Raw genomic sequence first — 14,316 nt, forward strand, 5'->3', positions numbered from 1 at the left:
GGATTTGAACAGAGGGCATTCTCACTCCAGAGCCTGAAAAACCTGATGAACTGGCAAACAGGAGAGAGAGTGAGCACCCCAAAGAAGCCCAGCTCCCCACCAGGGCTGGGTGCGGGTGTAAGGAGGTGGGGAGAAGGACCACAGCCCCCTGCCTCTGCCCAGGCTAAGGCACTCCCACAGCCCCCCTTGGCAGGAAGGACGGTACCTCCATCAGGTCTATAAGCCACAGCAGCCGCTCCTGGGGAGGAAGGGTGGGCAAAAGGCAAAAAGAAAAATACATCAAATAAATATTAGGGATGGAGTGGGCACAGCAAACCCCCTTCCCAAACACCCCTCCCCACACACACACAAAGGCAAAATAAACAAAGGGATTCTCCAAGTCCCTTTTTTCTTTACTTGGGATGCTGTGGGCAAGAATAAAGAAGGGGTGAGGAAACCCCACTGCTACAATCAGCATGGCCTCGTTCTAACTGCCTCCTTGAAGGAAACCAGGGGTTCCTCACTGCTCTGCAGAAATGACACGTGTCCTTAAAAAGGGCCTTCAGGAGATGGTCATGCCCCTGGAGGCAATCCTGGGGCTCTCTAGCAGTTGAGGCTAGGGTCATTATTCCCACTTCGCAGATGGGAAAACTGAGGCTAAGCAAAGGGAAGTGACTTGTCCAAGGTCACACCTGCAACTGAAAGGCAGAGCTGAAGGAGGACCCTGTTCAGAAGCCTCGATCAGAGAAGACCCAGATTTCAGGGAGGCCCAGGCCCCGTGGTGGCAGAGCAGCTCAGCGTCTGCAAACTGGAGCCCTGGGCTGTGCGTGTGGAGAGCACCCAGGGGGGATGAAGTTTGGAGGGGCAGTGGCAGGTCCTCAGCCCAGTGCTTTCCAGAAGCCACCAAGTGCCTGCAAGGCCCCGGATACAGGGTGGTTTTTCCGGCCAGGCTGGGATGGGTCGGGAAGAACAGAGGTTTCCTCTGCCCTCGGGCTGTGGGCAGCACGTCTGGGATGTTACTCATCCTTTACTCCTCCCAACCAGCTGCCCCAACGTGAGGAGGGAGATGGAGCCACTGCGGATGGAGGCAGCCTTTCCACGTTGCCTCTCCTGCCTGTACGATGTTCTCTTAGCACCCACCTCCAAGGGCTCGCCCTGGTCTTGGTTAGCCCTGATGTGACATGCCTGAGCTATCCAGTGGGTCTCAGACTCATGGTTATTCCCACTTCAGAAGCTGGGAGACCCCTTCCATCTGTCCCATGAACTCCCTGCTCAAAATCATCCCGTGGCCTTTCTGAAGTCTGCCTTTCCCAGGGTGCTCCAATCCACAGGGAGGGTCTCTCCGGCAGGGCAGGGTCAACTGCCACAGCTGGGGCTCAGATGGCCAGGGTCAGTGCTCCCCAGGTGCAGGAGAGACCCCCGGGCTGGAACAGGGTCATGGGAGGCCAGTGCTGAGCTGGGGCCAGGACCTCTGCCCAGAGCCCTTCCTGGGTATAATAGTTACCCTGAGGCGTCTTAGTGCTGCAGCCTGGCCTGCCATCAGGGCCTCGGGCTGCCGTGGCCAGGGCCACCCAGGGCCTCAGGTGATTTAACCTAAACCTCTTGCCTCCCAGGTTAGAACACACCCCATCCCACCCACTGGATTTCTCATCCCTGATTCTAAAGGGACCATCCCAGAATTAGAGTCGGCAATCCTCCAAGTTTTAGAGCAGTGACTGATATGAAGCCAACTCATGGACATCATCACGTCAATCTCTGTGGAGTTGGACCCAGAGAGAAATAAACCCTCGGGCCAGGGCCCCCGCAGCCTGAAACCAGCTCATCACCTGTGTGCTACATCAGAGCCAAACATGCAGCCCCAGGCAGGAGGCAGCCTCCTCCCTGCCCCAGAAGTGATCTGCTCATCCTGAAGCATGACATCGCCTCCACTGCAGCTGCGTCCAGAGCCAGGAGGAATATGTGGCAGCTTCCTGGTCGCCCCAGGAAGGACGAGGACTCTTGGGGGATGAAGGTGACTTGGGATGGTAGGGATAGGAGGTAGAGGAGTAGAAGTTTCCCCAGAAACTCAGATCCCCAGAGCTAAAAAAAAAAAAAAAAAAAGCTATATTGGGAGCTGGAGTCCCCAAGGGAAAGGCGCACATGCTCCAGGGCTGTCTCCTGGTGGCTGCAAGCTCACCTGTGCCCACTTACCACCTGTGTCTGCAGGTGGACGTCACTGCACTCTCAGACCTCCTGCTCCCCCAACAGGACAACGAACACAGTCTAACAGAGATTCCACCCGTAAGAGCTCCCAGTTCAGTGTCTGGGAGTAACGGTGTTTAAGGAACTCGACTTCCCCACTCCCTTTCCGCAGCAGAGAGGTGCTGAATGACCGACAGACAGGAAAGGAGAGGATGGGGCCAAGCCGGCTCTCCTGACCTCCAGCTCCGGCTCTCCCGAAGACACGGACCTTAATAACTGGCTGTTCCCCATGATGGATAAGGCATTTCCTCTGCCCTTTCCTTGCAAAGGCCTCCCGGGGTTAATCTGCCTCTGAGCATGTTGGGGGCAGAGTGACACCATGAGATGGACCAGATGCTTTTCTAGGGGCTGGCGAGTCTGGGAAAAAGTCAGGCTGGGCTTCGGGGCTCCACAGAATCAGGAGGGTGTGTCTCAGGGAAGATCCCAGTCACGACCACGACCACGACCACGAATGCGCTGTGTGGTCTCTCGTGGCATCCTCGCATGGACTGGCATTATTTTTTCTATTTGTCTCATAACCTGTGTTTTTCACCTTTCTCCCCCAGCCTGCACCCTATCCCCCAGACTCTGGGCGCCTGAGGCAGGGCCACAGCTGCCTTGTTCACCTGCTGGCATGCAGCAGGCCCCCAACCATTAGGAGGTTTTCACAGGTGAAAAGACAGGCTTGGAAAGGCAAGAGCTGGCAAGGGCTCGAATCCCAGCACAGACGCCCAGTGCCGGGATTCGAACCTGGAGGGGTCTCACTCCAAAGCCGTTATCTTAACGCCCCTGCTGGCCAGCATCCGGGGACGGGGCAGGGGCAGCTCACCCTGGCTGAGCTGACAGTGGTGGAGGTGCCGTGGCTGCCCGTGGACGAGCCTGTGTCGCTGCAGGAGACCATGGAGTAGGTGTCCCCGGCCACAGGGCTGGGGGGCTGCCGTGCCTTCATTGACTCGATCTCCCGCCTCAGCACCAGGTGGTCGAAGCGGTCCAGGTCTTGCGGGGAGATGGTACCTCTCACCTCAGACAGGAGCAAGAACTGGAGGCAGGGACAAGGCGGACACTCAGTGGGGAGCTCCACCAGCAGGTGGGACGGCCCCCTGCCACCCCAAATGACCCGCATGCAAACCTGGCCACTGGCCTCCCCTCCTTCACCCTCGTGGCTCCCCACTGTGCTAGGAGAAAAGTCCAAGCACCTTCGCCTGGAGGCCGGGCCCAGCATCATCTGACCCCTGCCTCCATCTCACCACTTCCTCCCCGGCATCTCAGCCTGCACATACGCCTGCAAGTCCCTGAACAGGAAGCCCCTGGCTGTCCCTTCCCCCTCCTCTCCAAATTGCATTTCCTCTGTTAAGTCTTCCCAAATGTAACCTCCCAGTGGATTTAATCACTTCTTTCTCCGTGAAGCTTTTGAACCTCAAACAGACTTCCACTAGAGCAGGGTTCTCAAAGAGGGCAGCACGGCACAGTCACTTGGGGGGCTCGTAAAAATTACTGGTGGCCGGCTCCCATCCACAGAGGTGTGCGGTCAGCCAGCCTGGGGTGGGGCTCGAGCATCGCTCTTTAAGAGCAGCCCAGACGACTCTGAATGTACACTCAGCATGGAAAGCCGCTGTGTTAGGGCCCCAATCACAGGGGACCTTAACTGACAGTTTCCCCAGGAGTCTGCGGGCTCCCCCGGGGCAGGGTCTGTCTCGGTCACCAGCCTCCGCCTGGGGTTCAGTCTGGGCCTGACTCTTTGTGGGCTCTCAGGAGAGGAGTGGGGGACAGAGGGCGGCAGGGAAGGATGCGGAGACCCTGAGAGCTGAAGCCAGGCGCCCCCAGCCCCGCCTTGCCCTAGGAGGTGCGGGTCACCTTGGCATGGGTGTTGAGCAGCTCAAACAGGGCCATGACGAGGGCGTCCACGGACACGCTGCCGCCGCGGTACTCCTCCAGGTAGTAGGCCATGGTGGCACGCTCCCGCGCGCTCAGCAGGTGCCGCGCCTGCGCCTCCAGCAGCACCCGCGTCTGGTTCCCCAGGCTGCTCAGGGTCACCTGGGAGCCGGCCGGCCCCTTGTAAAACCCCAGCTGAAAGACAGCAAGACAGAAGCCTGGGAATTCAGCGCTGCTCTGGAGGCAAATGGCCAGGCCCAGCCAGCGAACCCCTTGCCGAGGGATGGGGTGGGTCCCTCTGAGGTCTCGGCCCGCATGGGAAAGCTGCAGATGTTACCGCTATGTTCCCAGAGCACGCGGCCTCGTGCAGTTGCAAAGTGCTTTCACGGCTCATGTAGCACGTTTACATATGTTATCTCATCAGAGCCTTGTGACCATTCAGAGTCGAGCAGTATTATTATTCTGGTGCCCGTTTTACTCTCTAGGTTGAAATATCTTTCTTGGTATGGGGATAATAGTAATTTTATTTCCAAAACATAGCTCAGATATGCACCCACACACTCCACCCTTCCCGGCACCGCCTCTGCCACCGTCAGCTGTGTCTAAGACGCCATCTGGTCTCCCTCCTTGTCTTTTCTGCCTCTCTCTGTCACCTACACGGAGCTGCTGAGAGGACCTCGTAAAAACACAGATCTCCTCACCTTGCTCCCCTGTTTAAGCCCTTCAGAGGCAACCTATCATTCTAGGTTAGCAGGCAAACCTCTGACACGACCCACTGAGTCCGGTGTGATCTGGCTGTCCCACCAACAAGCCAAGTGTGGTACCTGCCTCAGGGCTCTGGCACATGCAGTGCCCTCTGCCTACGCCATCCCTCTCCTGCTCCTGCCCAGACTTTGATCTCACTAACCTCCACTTCTCGTTCGGTTTACGGCCCAGACACCGTGTCACTACCTCAGAGAGCCTTTGCCCTCTCCCTCTGGCCTCTCCCCCAATGTAAACTAGGTGTCTCTGTCATTCTCTCTCATCAGACGCAGCACCTTTCCTGGATGGCACTGAAAGTCTTTTGTGATTAGATACATGTGCAGTTTTGTTTTGTTTTGATGGGTGTCTCCTTCACTGGGGATAACCTCCACCAGGGTGGGGACCTGATCTGTTCCGTTCGTGCCGTTAACCCAGGTGTCCAGGGCGGTACCCAGAACCCGGTGGCACTCACAGATGTGTGTAGGATGGAGGATGGACAGTAAGCGGGCTGACCAAATGAAAAGAGATCGTGTCCGGGAGTCTCTCAGCCCACCCTGCCAGGCCCAGAGCGCCCCGCATGGGGAGCTGTGAAGAAGCTGAAGACACCCAGACAGAGAGCAGCCTACCTTGCTGGTCCCCTCTGCTGTGAGATCCCCAGGAAAGCTATGAAGAAAGACAAGCATGTTCAGCCTCATGTCTGAGCGGTTCAAACAGGCCCGGGGAAGGGAACGGCTGCTTTGCTGCGGGACGAGCAGAGCTTTGGGAGAACTCTGGCCTGCACTCGCCGGGGCCACTCAAGGGAATATCAACCCCTGGACAGATGGGCAGCTTCTGTCCTCCTGACCGACCATGTGGATGGCATTTCTAAAACCATGCAAGGTGGCATCCTGAGTTGTTTCCAACCCTACAGGGGCCAGGGAGGTAACAAGGAGAGGAGAGACTACATGGCAACTGCCTCGTGGCCTCAGGGTCAGGCCAACGTCAGGGAGGGTGGGGATGGGGTCAACTGGAGGTGCTGAAGTGCAATGCGCAGGTGCAGCTTGGTTCCCGTCTATTTTCACAAAAAGACGGGGCTCAAGCTGCCAGGATCCCTGATTTTCAAGAAGCAGCCAGAAATCCAGTTTTTTTCATGGGAAACCAGATGACCTTTTAAATGTTGGTAACTAATTTTTTAAAATGATAATACTGTGCAGGTGAAAGGAAGAGAGGAAGAAGGGAGAAAGAGATGCTCTGCGTGTGTTTGGCTTGGCGGCCACCAGCCAGTCTGAGACTTCTGATGGAAGTCCAAAGGTGACACTTTATACTACTAGCAGCTGCACAGCCACCTGGCAACTGTATCTCACTTTGTGACTCCCAAGGCCCTTTCACCCAAGTGACGCATGGGACCCTCATCCACACACCTGGGATGGGGGCTGGGGTTATGATTCCCACTCCTCAGACAAAGCAACTGAGGGCCCAAAAGTAAGTTATGTGATTTGCTGGGGGGCAAATAAAGACCAGGAGAGCCGGGTCCTGTGGCTCAGCTTTCCAAGGGAAACCAAGGCCAGGAGGGGACAAGGGATGTGCCCGAGGTCCTGCCCGGCAAACGGAAGGGACCCCGGGGCTGGGACCACAGGCTCTGGGAATCAGCGCAGTCTTCACAGGTCAGGGCATGGTGCATGGCGAAGAGGTGGGAAGGGCTGTTACTGCCTTTCAGAAATGGCCCTGGGGTCCTGGGGCTCAGAGCGAGAGAGCAGGGCAGCCACACCCTGTTGAGTTCGTGGCGGTGTCCCCGATCCGGGAACTGGCAATCCACTTGGTCTTGTCCACGGTGGTTCGGGCACGGGGCAGCCTCCCGACATCCTTCACCGTCAGGATGAGGTGCTGGGATGACTTGAGCAACCTGACCGCTTCGTCGTGCAGGATGTTGAGAAAGCTCTGCCCGTTCACCTCCAGAATCTGGTCCCCAACCTGCCAAGACCACAACACAACACAGTCACCTGGGCTGTTTGCAGGACACCGAACATCAGGGCTTCAGAGCCCCGACCCCAATTCTCCTCCTGGGTAGCCTACCAAGGAGGTCACCGAGCCTCAGAGAGTCTATGCGGGTGCTTGAGGTCATACAGCAGGAGGCTCGAAGAGGTTATGTGAATTCCTGAGGGTCACACAGCAAATCAATGGTAGAACCAACTGTCCAATCCTGATCTTCAACTCACGTTCCTGTCACTGGAAAGGGCCACCTCCCCTCAACTTAGCAATGGCTTTGAGGGATGTGTCTGTGAGATTCCCAAGGGTCCCCTGATCTAGAAAACAAAAGCCGTTTCAGAGGCCTGGAGGTGGGTGGAATTGGGGGTAGGATGAGGTGTGAAGGCAGAGTTCCATTATTTTCCTTTTACACTTCTACACTGTTAAAATTTTTTTTACAAGCATTGTAAATTTTTTTACAAGCTTGTAAAATTTTTACAAGTGTGCATTCTTATATTACCTTAAAGTGTAAACATCATTTTAAGTTACTCAAGAAAAAAGCAGTAAGTGAGAAAACTAGCCTTCCGTTAAAGGAATAATATATTGCTTGGATTCTTATGACAAGAAGGTGGTTTGGGGGCTTCCCTGGTGGCGCAGTGGTTAAGAATCCGCCTGCCAATGCAGAGGACACAGGTTCAAGCCCCTGGTCTGGGAAGATCCCATGTGCTGTGGAGCAACTAAGCCCGTGTGCCACAACTACTGAGTCTGCACTGTAGAGCCTGTGAGCCACAACTACTGAGCCCACGTGCCATGCCTACTGAGCCTGCGTGCCACAACTACTGAAGCCCGCGCACCTAGAGCCCGTGCTCGGCAACAAGAAAAGCCACTGCAATGAGAAGCCCGCGCGCAGCAACGAAGACCCAACGCAGCCAAAAATAAATAAAATAAAATAAATTTTAAAAAAGAAGGCAGTTTTATTTTGTAATGTAAGAACATATTTTTTAATGAAAGGAGTAAAAAACAGAAAACACTAGCCTTCCAATAAACATAAGTATGTGACAAAACCAGAAGAGGTTGCCTGGGAAGCTGCTGCAGTGTGACCTGGGGCATGTCAGAAGGACGTGCAGCATGTTTAAACTCGGAGGTTCGGTGTTTTTCCTCTGTTCACCGATGGGTGACCAGAGGGGGCTGCCCAGGGTCAAAGCCCACCGTGGCCTTGAAGGGCAGCCCCATAATGCCAATTATTTTTTATATTTGTTTATTTATTTATTTATTTGGCTGCGCCGGGTCTTAATTGCAGCACACTGGATCTTCATTGCCGTGTGCGGGATATTTTAGTTGTGGCAGGCAGGCTCCTTAGTTGAGGCTCACAGGCTCCTTAGTTGCGGCTCACCAGCTCCTTAGTTGCAGCATGCATGTGGGATCTAGTTCCCCGACCAGGGATCAAACCCGGGCCCCCTGCATTGGGAGCGTGGAGTCTTAACCGCTGGACCACCAGGGAAGTCCCCATAATGCCAATTATTCCTGTGGTCGCTTTTCCTTCTCCCCCCGTCCCAGCCTGCTGATGGCGCATGGTCACCCCCAGGGGCGTTTTCCAGCGTTTTTCAAAGCAGAATTTGGAAAAGGTGAGCCAACTGGGAATTTGGAAGAAAAAGAGAAAAAGATGTGGTGATGAGGCTGAGAACTGAAACCCTGGTCCCCAGTTTCTCATCTTTTCTTTAACTCCTCACCTGCTGTTGGGGAGTTTCCAGAACAGAAAGTGGTTACAAATTCAGACTTTCCGACCCTCCTCTGCACCAGCGTTGATGTGCTCAGAGAAGGCCCACTGCATCTTTGCCTCCACAACCCCATTCAACATTTCCTGCACACCTACTACGTGCCAGGCTCTGAGCTGGGGCACCACGCACAGCCAGACAGATCACATCCTGCTCTCAGGCTGCTCAGCGGGCTCTGTTTTGTGCTATAATTGGGTTTTCCCACCAGCCTCTCCATGCTACGTCCCCAAGGCCCGGCACACAGTGGGAATGCAATAAAAATTCATCGAATGAATGAAGAGTCAGACACCAGTCCCTCCATTCCTAGCTCCAGGACCATCTCTGCTGCAGCTCAGTGGGGACTAACACATGACACCAGCCTGGGGCCCCAAGTTTCAAACCACTTTTAACAAGATGCTGACTCTATGTCAAGAACCTTGTCTGTCCCTTTACATAGCTTTCCTTATTTAATATCTTCAGTATCCTGCCAAGTAGGTGTCATTGCTCTGCATCTCACCAGAGAGAAGACAGAGGCTCAGAGAGGTTAAGTAAATAGTTTGTGGTCACAGAGCTAGTGAAGAGGACAGCTACGGTGTAAACCCAGGTCAGGTCCCAAGGCCCTAGTGCTTTCTACTACTGGGCCGCTGTCGGGCTTCAGATCCAGCATGTCCAAAGCCTGCCATTCCTCCCTAGCCTTGCAGCATCCAGCTCTGAACACCCACCCCCATCATAAACTCTGCCTTTATTCCCTGAGTAGACTCTCCAGGAAGTCTCACCTTCCTCCTCTCCCATCGGTCCCCTAAGCTGGGTCCCCACCTGCTCATACCTGAGCTCCTGAGCTGGCATCCTCCTCCGTGCATTAACTTCTAAACTGGCCTCAGACCTAGCACCCGATTAATGTTTCTTCAACTTTTTGCTTTCACGATATCCTTCCTGGCTTAAAAACCTCAACAACCCCTACAATCCAGGAGGCAGCGTAACACTATGGTTAAGGGTTTCAAAGACCATCAGATTCAGGTCCAAATCCTGGCTCTGCTACTTTCATGCCACATGAGCTCAAGCAAATTCCCCAATGAGCTTTTGTCCCTTAGTTTCCTCTGGTGTAAAATGGGGAATCCTAGCCCAGGATTGCCCTCCAAAATCTCTATAGTCATCAGCATGTGTTTCCCAACGCCACCAGCAATATCAACAAATTTTTTCTCTCTTTCTGCATCTTTGAGCTCCCTAGTTGAGAAACTGGGGTCCCTGAGAACTTAGGCAACCCCAGCTGGTTTCCTTGTAAAGAGCTAGAGGTGAGACCCAACACCTGATTCGGGGCTTGGCACACAGCAAGTGCTCAATAAGTGCTTATGCCCGGAGGTATGGATTTCACCACTTCCCACTGTGCCTCTCTCCCAGCTGGTGTTCCCCGATGCTGAGAAGCAGAGCTGTGTCAAAGGACAGCTTCGCAGGCAGGCATTCGGGCATTACGGAGGACGGAGGGATGCTCTCAAGGCAAGGACGGCCCCCTCGGCCCACATCATCACAGTCTCCCTGAGTAGCAGCTCTACCTCTCCCCTCTGCCCCTGGTTGTCCCCCCACAGATCCGAGCTGGAGCCAGGCTGTACTTTTCATCTGCTGAAGTGCTCTGTTTCCTTAAGTATCCCTCTCAATAGCTTTGGCTTTTGTTAAGCTAAGGAAGTCAATTTCAGTCTTTTCCACACACTTTATTTCATCCCAGCAGTTTAATTAAAGGAAGTAACATCTGAGAGACCAGATAAGTGAGGGCATCCTTTCGTGAGCAAGCCTCTCTCTCCCTACAGGTCCAGGCCTGGGGGAAGCAACTCAATTCTACAAGCACCTACCTGGCCCCTCACAGCGAGGCTGGAGAAGCAGGGAATGGCCCAAATATTGCATGGGACGTATGTACACTAAAAAAGGTATTCGCTCTTCAGCTGGAACTCAGATTTAAATGGTGGCCTGTATTTTTATTCGCTAAATCTGGCAACACTGAGGTCGGGGTGTCAGTAGCCTCTGGGGGCAATGGTTCTTGGGGGGGTGTGTACCGATTTAGTGCTATGGTTTCCAAACTTCAGTTACTCTCCCTTCCCTGAGCCGGGCACCTGTTATTCATGCAGTGCTGTGAGTCACCGGCACACGTTTACTGCAGCCTCCTCGTAAACATTAACATCCATGAAATCAAAGGTCTGCTGTGCTAATCACATTTCCCCCTAACGTCTGCTGAATGAATCCCTACCCGATCTGTGAGTCAGTGTGGGGTTCATGTGCAATCCACTTGGGGAACAGGTGTGAAGTAGGAGTCACACTCTGGAAACCCCAGCTTAATGGGGGGTTACGTGAGCCCGTCTTCCCCATCTCTTTCCATCCTCTCCTATTTTTCTTCTTCTTCAGAGCCTGTTTTAAAACTGAAGCTCTAGACGGGGCTGTCTCCACGCAGCCCTCTGCAGCATCTGAGTTGGTCTGAGTGACTCCCATTTCTGTGTCCAGCTCTCTCTCTCATTCCCTCTACTTGTTGGAAAGCTTCCCGAGGTCCGGGAGCCCTGTCAGAACCGGCGTCTGCACGTTCACTGTCATTCAGAATTCACAAGCCACGTTCAAATAAATCCAGCGTCTCACGTGCTGCTCACAGCAGCCCCAGGCCAGCAGGCTGTGGAGTCCCGTCCCTACGGTCCAACAGAAAGATGCCCGTCGTTCTGAAGCCAGGCAGCCATGACACAGGGGCTGTGCGGTCCTGCACCGCTCAAGCACACTCCTCGTCTGTAAAAGGCACATGATACTGCCCGCCTTTTCCAGGTCTCTGAGAAGCAAGTGGGACCACTCAGCACAGAGCCTGACACTCGAAAGGCTTTCGAGAGATTTTCATTCACTTCCCTTCCAAATGGCGGGGACAGGTTGACATGTCAACTTGCTCAAGGTCATGGTCACACGTGGACGGTGAGCCAGCATTGGAGCCCAGCCTCTGCCCTATTATCCCCCAACCCTGTGCCACCTTTATCCCACACAGTGTCTGGCACGCAGAAGGCATTTAGTAAACGGGAAGGGATTGCAGAGACCCCTCCTCTCTACTCTCCCATGCTCACTTCCACTTACTTCCCCTTTTCCTTTGGTTTGTGCAACGTGAAGTCCAGGTGGAGTGTTTAAAGGTCTTCATCTGGCTCTTCTCCTAAAGCACTCCCCCTCCCACACACACAAAAAATACCTAAGAGCTCTCCGTGTTCATTCATTGAAATGTTACTCTCTCCTTCCCACGGTAGCCAGCTCTGAGTTAGATAACCCGGGCGGGGGAGGGGTAGGGGAGGGCAGATTTAAGGCAAAAAGGAAAAAGGAAAGCGTGGCTACTGTCAGGCCTCCCAAGGTCCCCTACATATGGGGAGACAGACAGCACAGGGACGTGTCAGGGACCACAGAGCGAGGCAACAGCAAAGCCCAGACCCTGAGGCTGATTAACCAAGAAAACACCCACCAGCCCAGAGCTGTCAGGACGCAACCCCCTGGAGAAGGGAGAGACAGGAGCAGAGTGTGACTGAGTGTCTAATATTTGCTCAGCTTTCCGACAGGCACCGTGGGGAGGACGTAGAAGGATGAACAAATAAAGGAGTCTTTCTTTTATTTGTCACCACGGGCGTCCTATTCATCACCAGTGATGAAGGAGCAGAGGGTGGAGAGCGGAAGTGCTCTTCATTTTAAGGCAGAGGAAAGACTCCTCCAACATCCACAGCCATCGAGTGACAGGCTCGGGTCCGGGATGCTCCGAGGAGAGAGCAAAGGGACTTTAACGAGGACAGGACACTGATTTTCCCCTGAACTTGGCCAGCCAACCACCAGGAAGCAGGAATTCACTCCCCCTGGGTCTGAGGCCCCTGGAGCAGTGGAAAGAGCTCAGCAGGCTTAGGAGTGAGCTGGCCTTGGTAATGACCCCCTCTTACTCCTTAAGAGACTTGGGGAAAATAATGTTACCGCTCTAGGCCTTGCTTCCCTCAAAACGGGATAAGACCAGCATCTGTGAAGAGTGGTACACCAACTAAATGAGAAGCCATTTGCCGTGTGGTTACTGAGCACAGACCCAGGGGTCTTGTCCTCGGGATCTAATTCCAGGCTCTGCCACTTCCCAGCTGTGTGACCTCGGGTAATTTCCCTGCCCTCTCTGTGGCTCAGTTACCTTCTCTGGAAAATGGGAAAAGCATCAGTGCCTACCTCATAGGTCTGAGGATTAAATGAGTTAATACCCTCTCCACTGGATCCCCAGCACCTAAAACAGCACCTGGCACATGGTAGGTGCTCAATGAATATTTATGGAATGAACACATACAAAAGCAGATAAAACAGTATCCAGCATACAGTAAGTCCTCAATAAATGTTAGCTGCGTTTTTGAAAACCATGTTTACCCTTAAAGTGACCCTTGGTCACTCACCAACCAAATATTGCAATTCTGCCTCCTCTGAGTCTCTCAAAGCCATACCCTCCGCCTTTCCACCTTCCCTGTCAACACTCACACGTGATGGCCACACCCACGAGGCACATATTTTTATCGCCATCTTACAGATGAGGGGCTGAGGCCAGCAAGTGAAGTGACAAGAGCTGGGATTTGGCCTTCGTTCTGCCAGGCTGCCAAACCTCTGCTCGAACCAGTATTGGCTCCTCCTCGAGGAAAAACCAGCCTATCCTTCCACCTCTGACATGACCTCTCAGGCCCGGGCATTCTGACATGCACACAGTAGGTGCTCTGTTCTTGCCTGCTGCAAGGAACAAACGAGCCCAACGAACCCATGGAAGGATGGCAGCAGGGCTGAGCTCTCACATCAGAAGGAGGCAGGGGAGAAACCTGCCAACCACTCAACCCCTGTGCTGAGCTGGCAGGCAGGAATCCATCCTCTCTGGATGTGCACACCGGTGGGAGCCTTGCTGGGCCAGGGCCTCCTTCTTCACCACCTTCCCAAGACTTTATTGAAATGGATTTTGCGGCTTCAAATGAGGACCCCGCTGACTGTAGCATTACCACAACGAAAATTCAAATTCTACTGAAGAGTTTTATTGCAATTATGAATCTTTAATAGTCTTCCATGTCAGGTTTAAAACTTTAATGGGCTTGTTTTCTTTCTTGCTTTTTTTTTTTTTTTTTTTTTTTGGTGAGCAATGCAGTTTTAATGAGATAACATTAGTTTCTTCCAACAGTTCAGAAGTCAGTAAACCTTGTCTGTATTTTTTTTAAAAAGGTCAAGGTAAATGCTCAGAAGGTTCCTAGAACAAGCAAGCTGTGGGTGAGGGCTGGGTCTGGGTGAGCTCATCACACAACCCTCTCTGGTAAACCTTGCTCTCACAAGGCAGAACCCACTCGGACATGCCACGGATGGAACTGGCGGACCTGGTGCCTTCTGACTTCCTTCTGGTTCCTTCTTCTCACACTAACACGTCCATTGTCAGTCCTTGCTTACTCTATTCAGGACATGGGCAGCCCTCAAAGAAGGCCTGCTCTAACCCCCAGGTCATCAGTGGAAAAACTGAGGCCCAGAGAGGGGAAAGGACTTGCCCAAGGTCATACTCTGAGTCAACGGTGGAACGAGGGCAGAGAAGCCACTCCTGAGCTCTTCTCACAGGACAGTTTGGCTTTCAAGCAAACACATCAGAGCACTTACAACGGTCAAACCCAGGAGGAATAACAGCTATGGAACCCCTTGAGCACCTCGCTCAGGCCAGTGGCCTCGTACAGTTTAGCTCTACACTTAATAAGCACCACCTGAGGCATGGAATGGTCTAGCCTGTTCTATAGATGAGGGCAGTGAGGTTCAGAGAGGTGAAGTCACTTGC

The 14,316-nt window shown here is 53.5% G+C and overlaps 1 protein-coding gene across 4 annotated transcripts in view; it reads right to left on the reverse strand.

Moving 5' to 3' along the window:
• Nucleotides 1–14,316, reverse strand: part of WHRN (whirlin) — an 88,647-nt gene that overhangs the window by 15,753 nt on the left and 58,578 nt on the right. For 2 of the 4 annotated variants that reach the window (XM_049711021.1, XM_033427367.2), the window contains exons 4-8: nt 6,560–6,762; nt 5,439–5,475; nt 4,054–4,266; nt 3,029–3,238; nt 206–238 (exon numbers count right to left, since the gene is read on the reverse strand). In XM_049711021.1, the coding sequence (XP_049566978.1) occupies nt 206–238; nt 3,029–3,238; nt 4,054–4,266; nt 5,439–5,475; nt 6,560–6,762 (696 nt within the window). The remainder of the gene's footprint in view (nt 1–205; nt 239–3,028; nt 3,239–4,053; nt 4,267–5,438; nt 5,476–6,559; nt 6,763–14,316) is intronic. The other 2 variants (XM_012532840.3, XM_004269301.4) reach the window with 1 other exon arrangement.

The sequence above is a fragment of the Orcinus orca genome, chromosome 6 (genome assembly GCF_937001465.1).
Source record: "Orcinus orca chromosome 6, mOrcOrc1.1, whole genome shotgun sequence".
NCBI lineage: Eukaryota > Metazoa > Chordata > Mammalia > Artiodactyla > Delphinidae > Orcinus > Orcinus orca.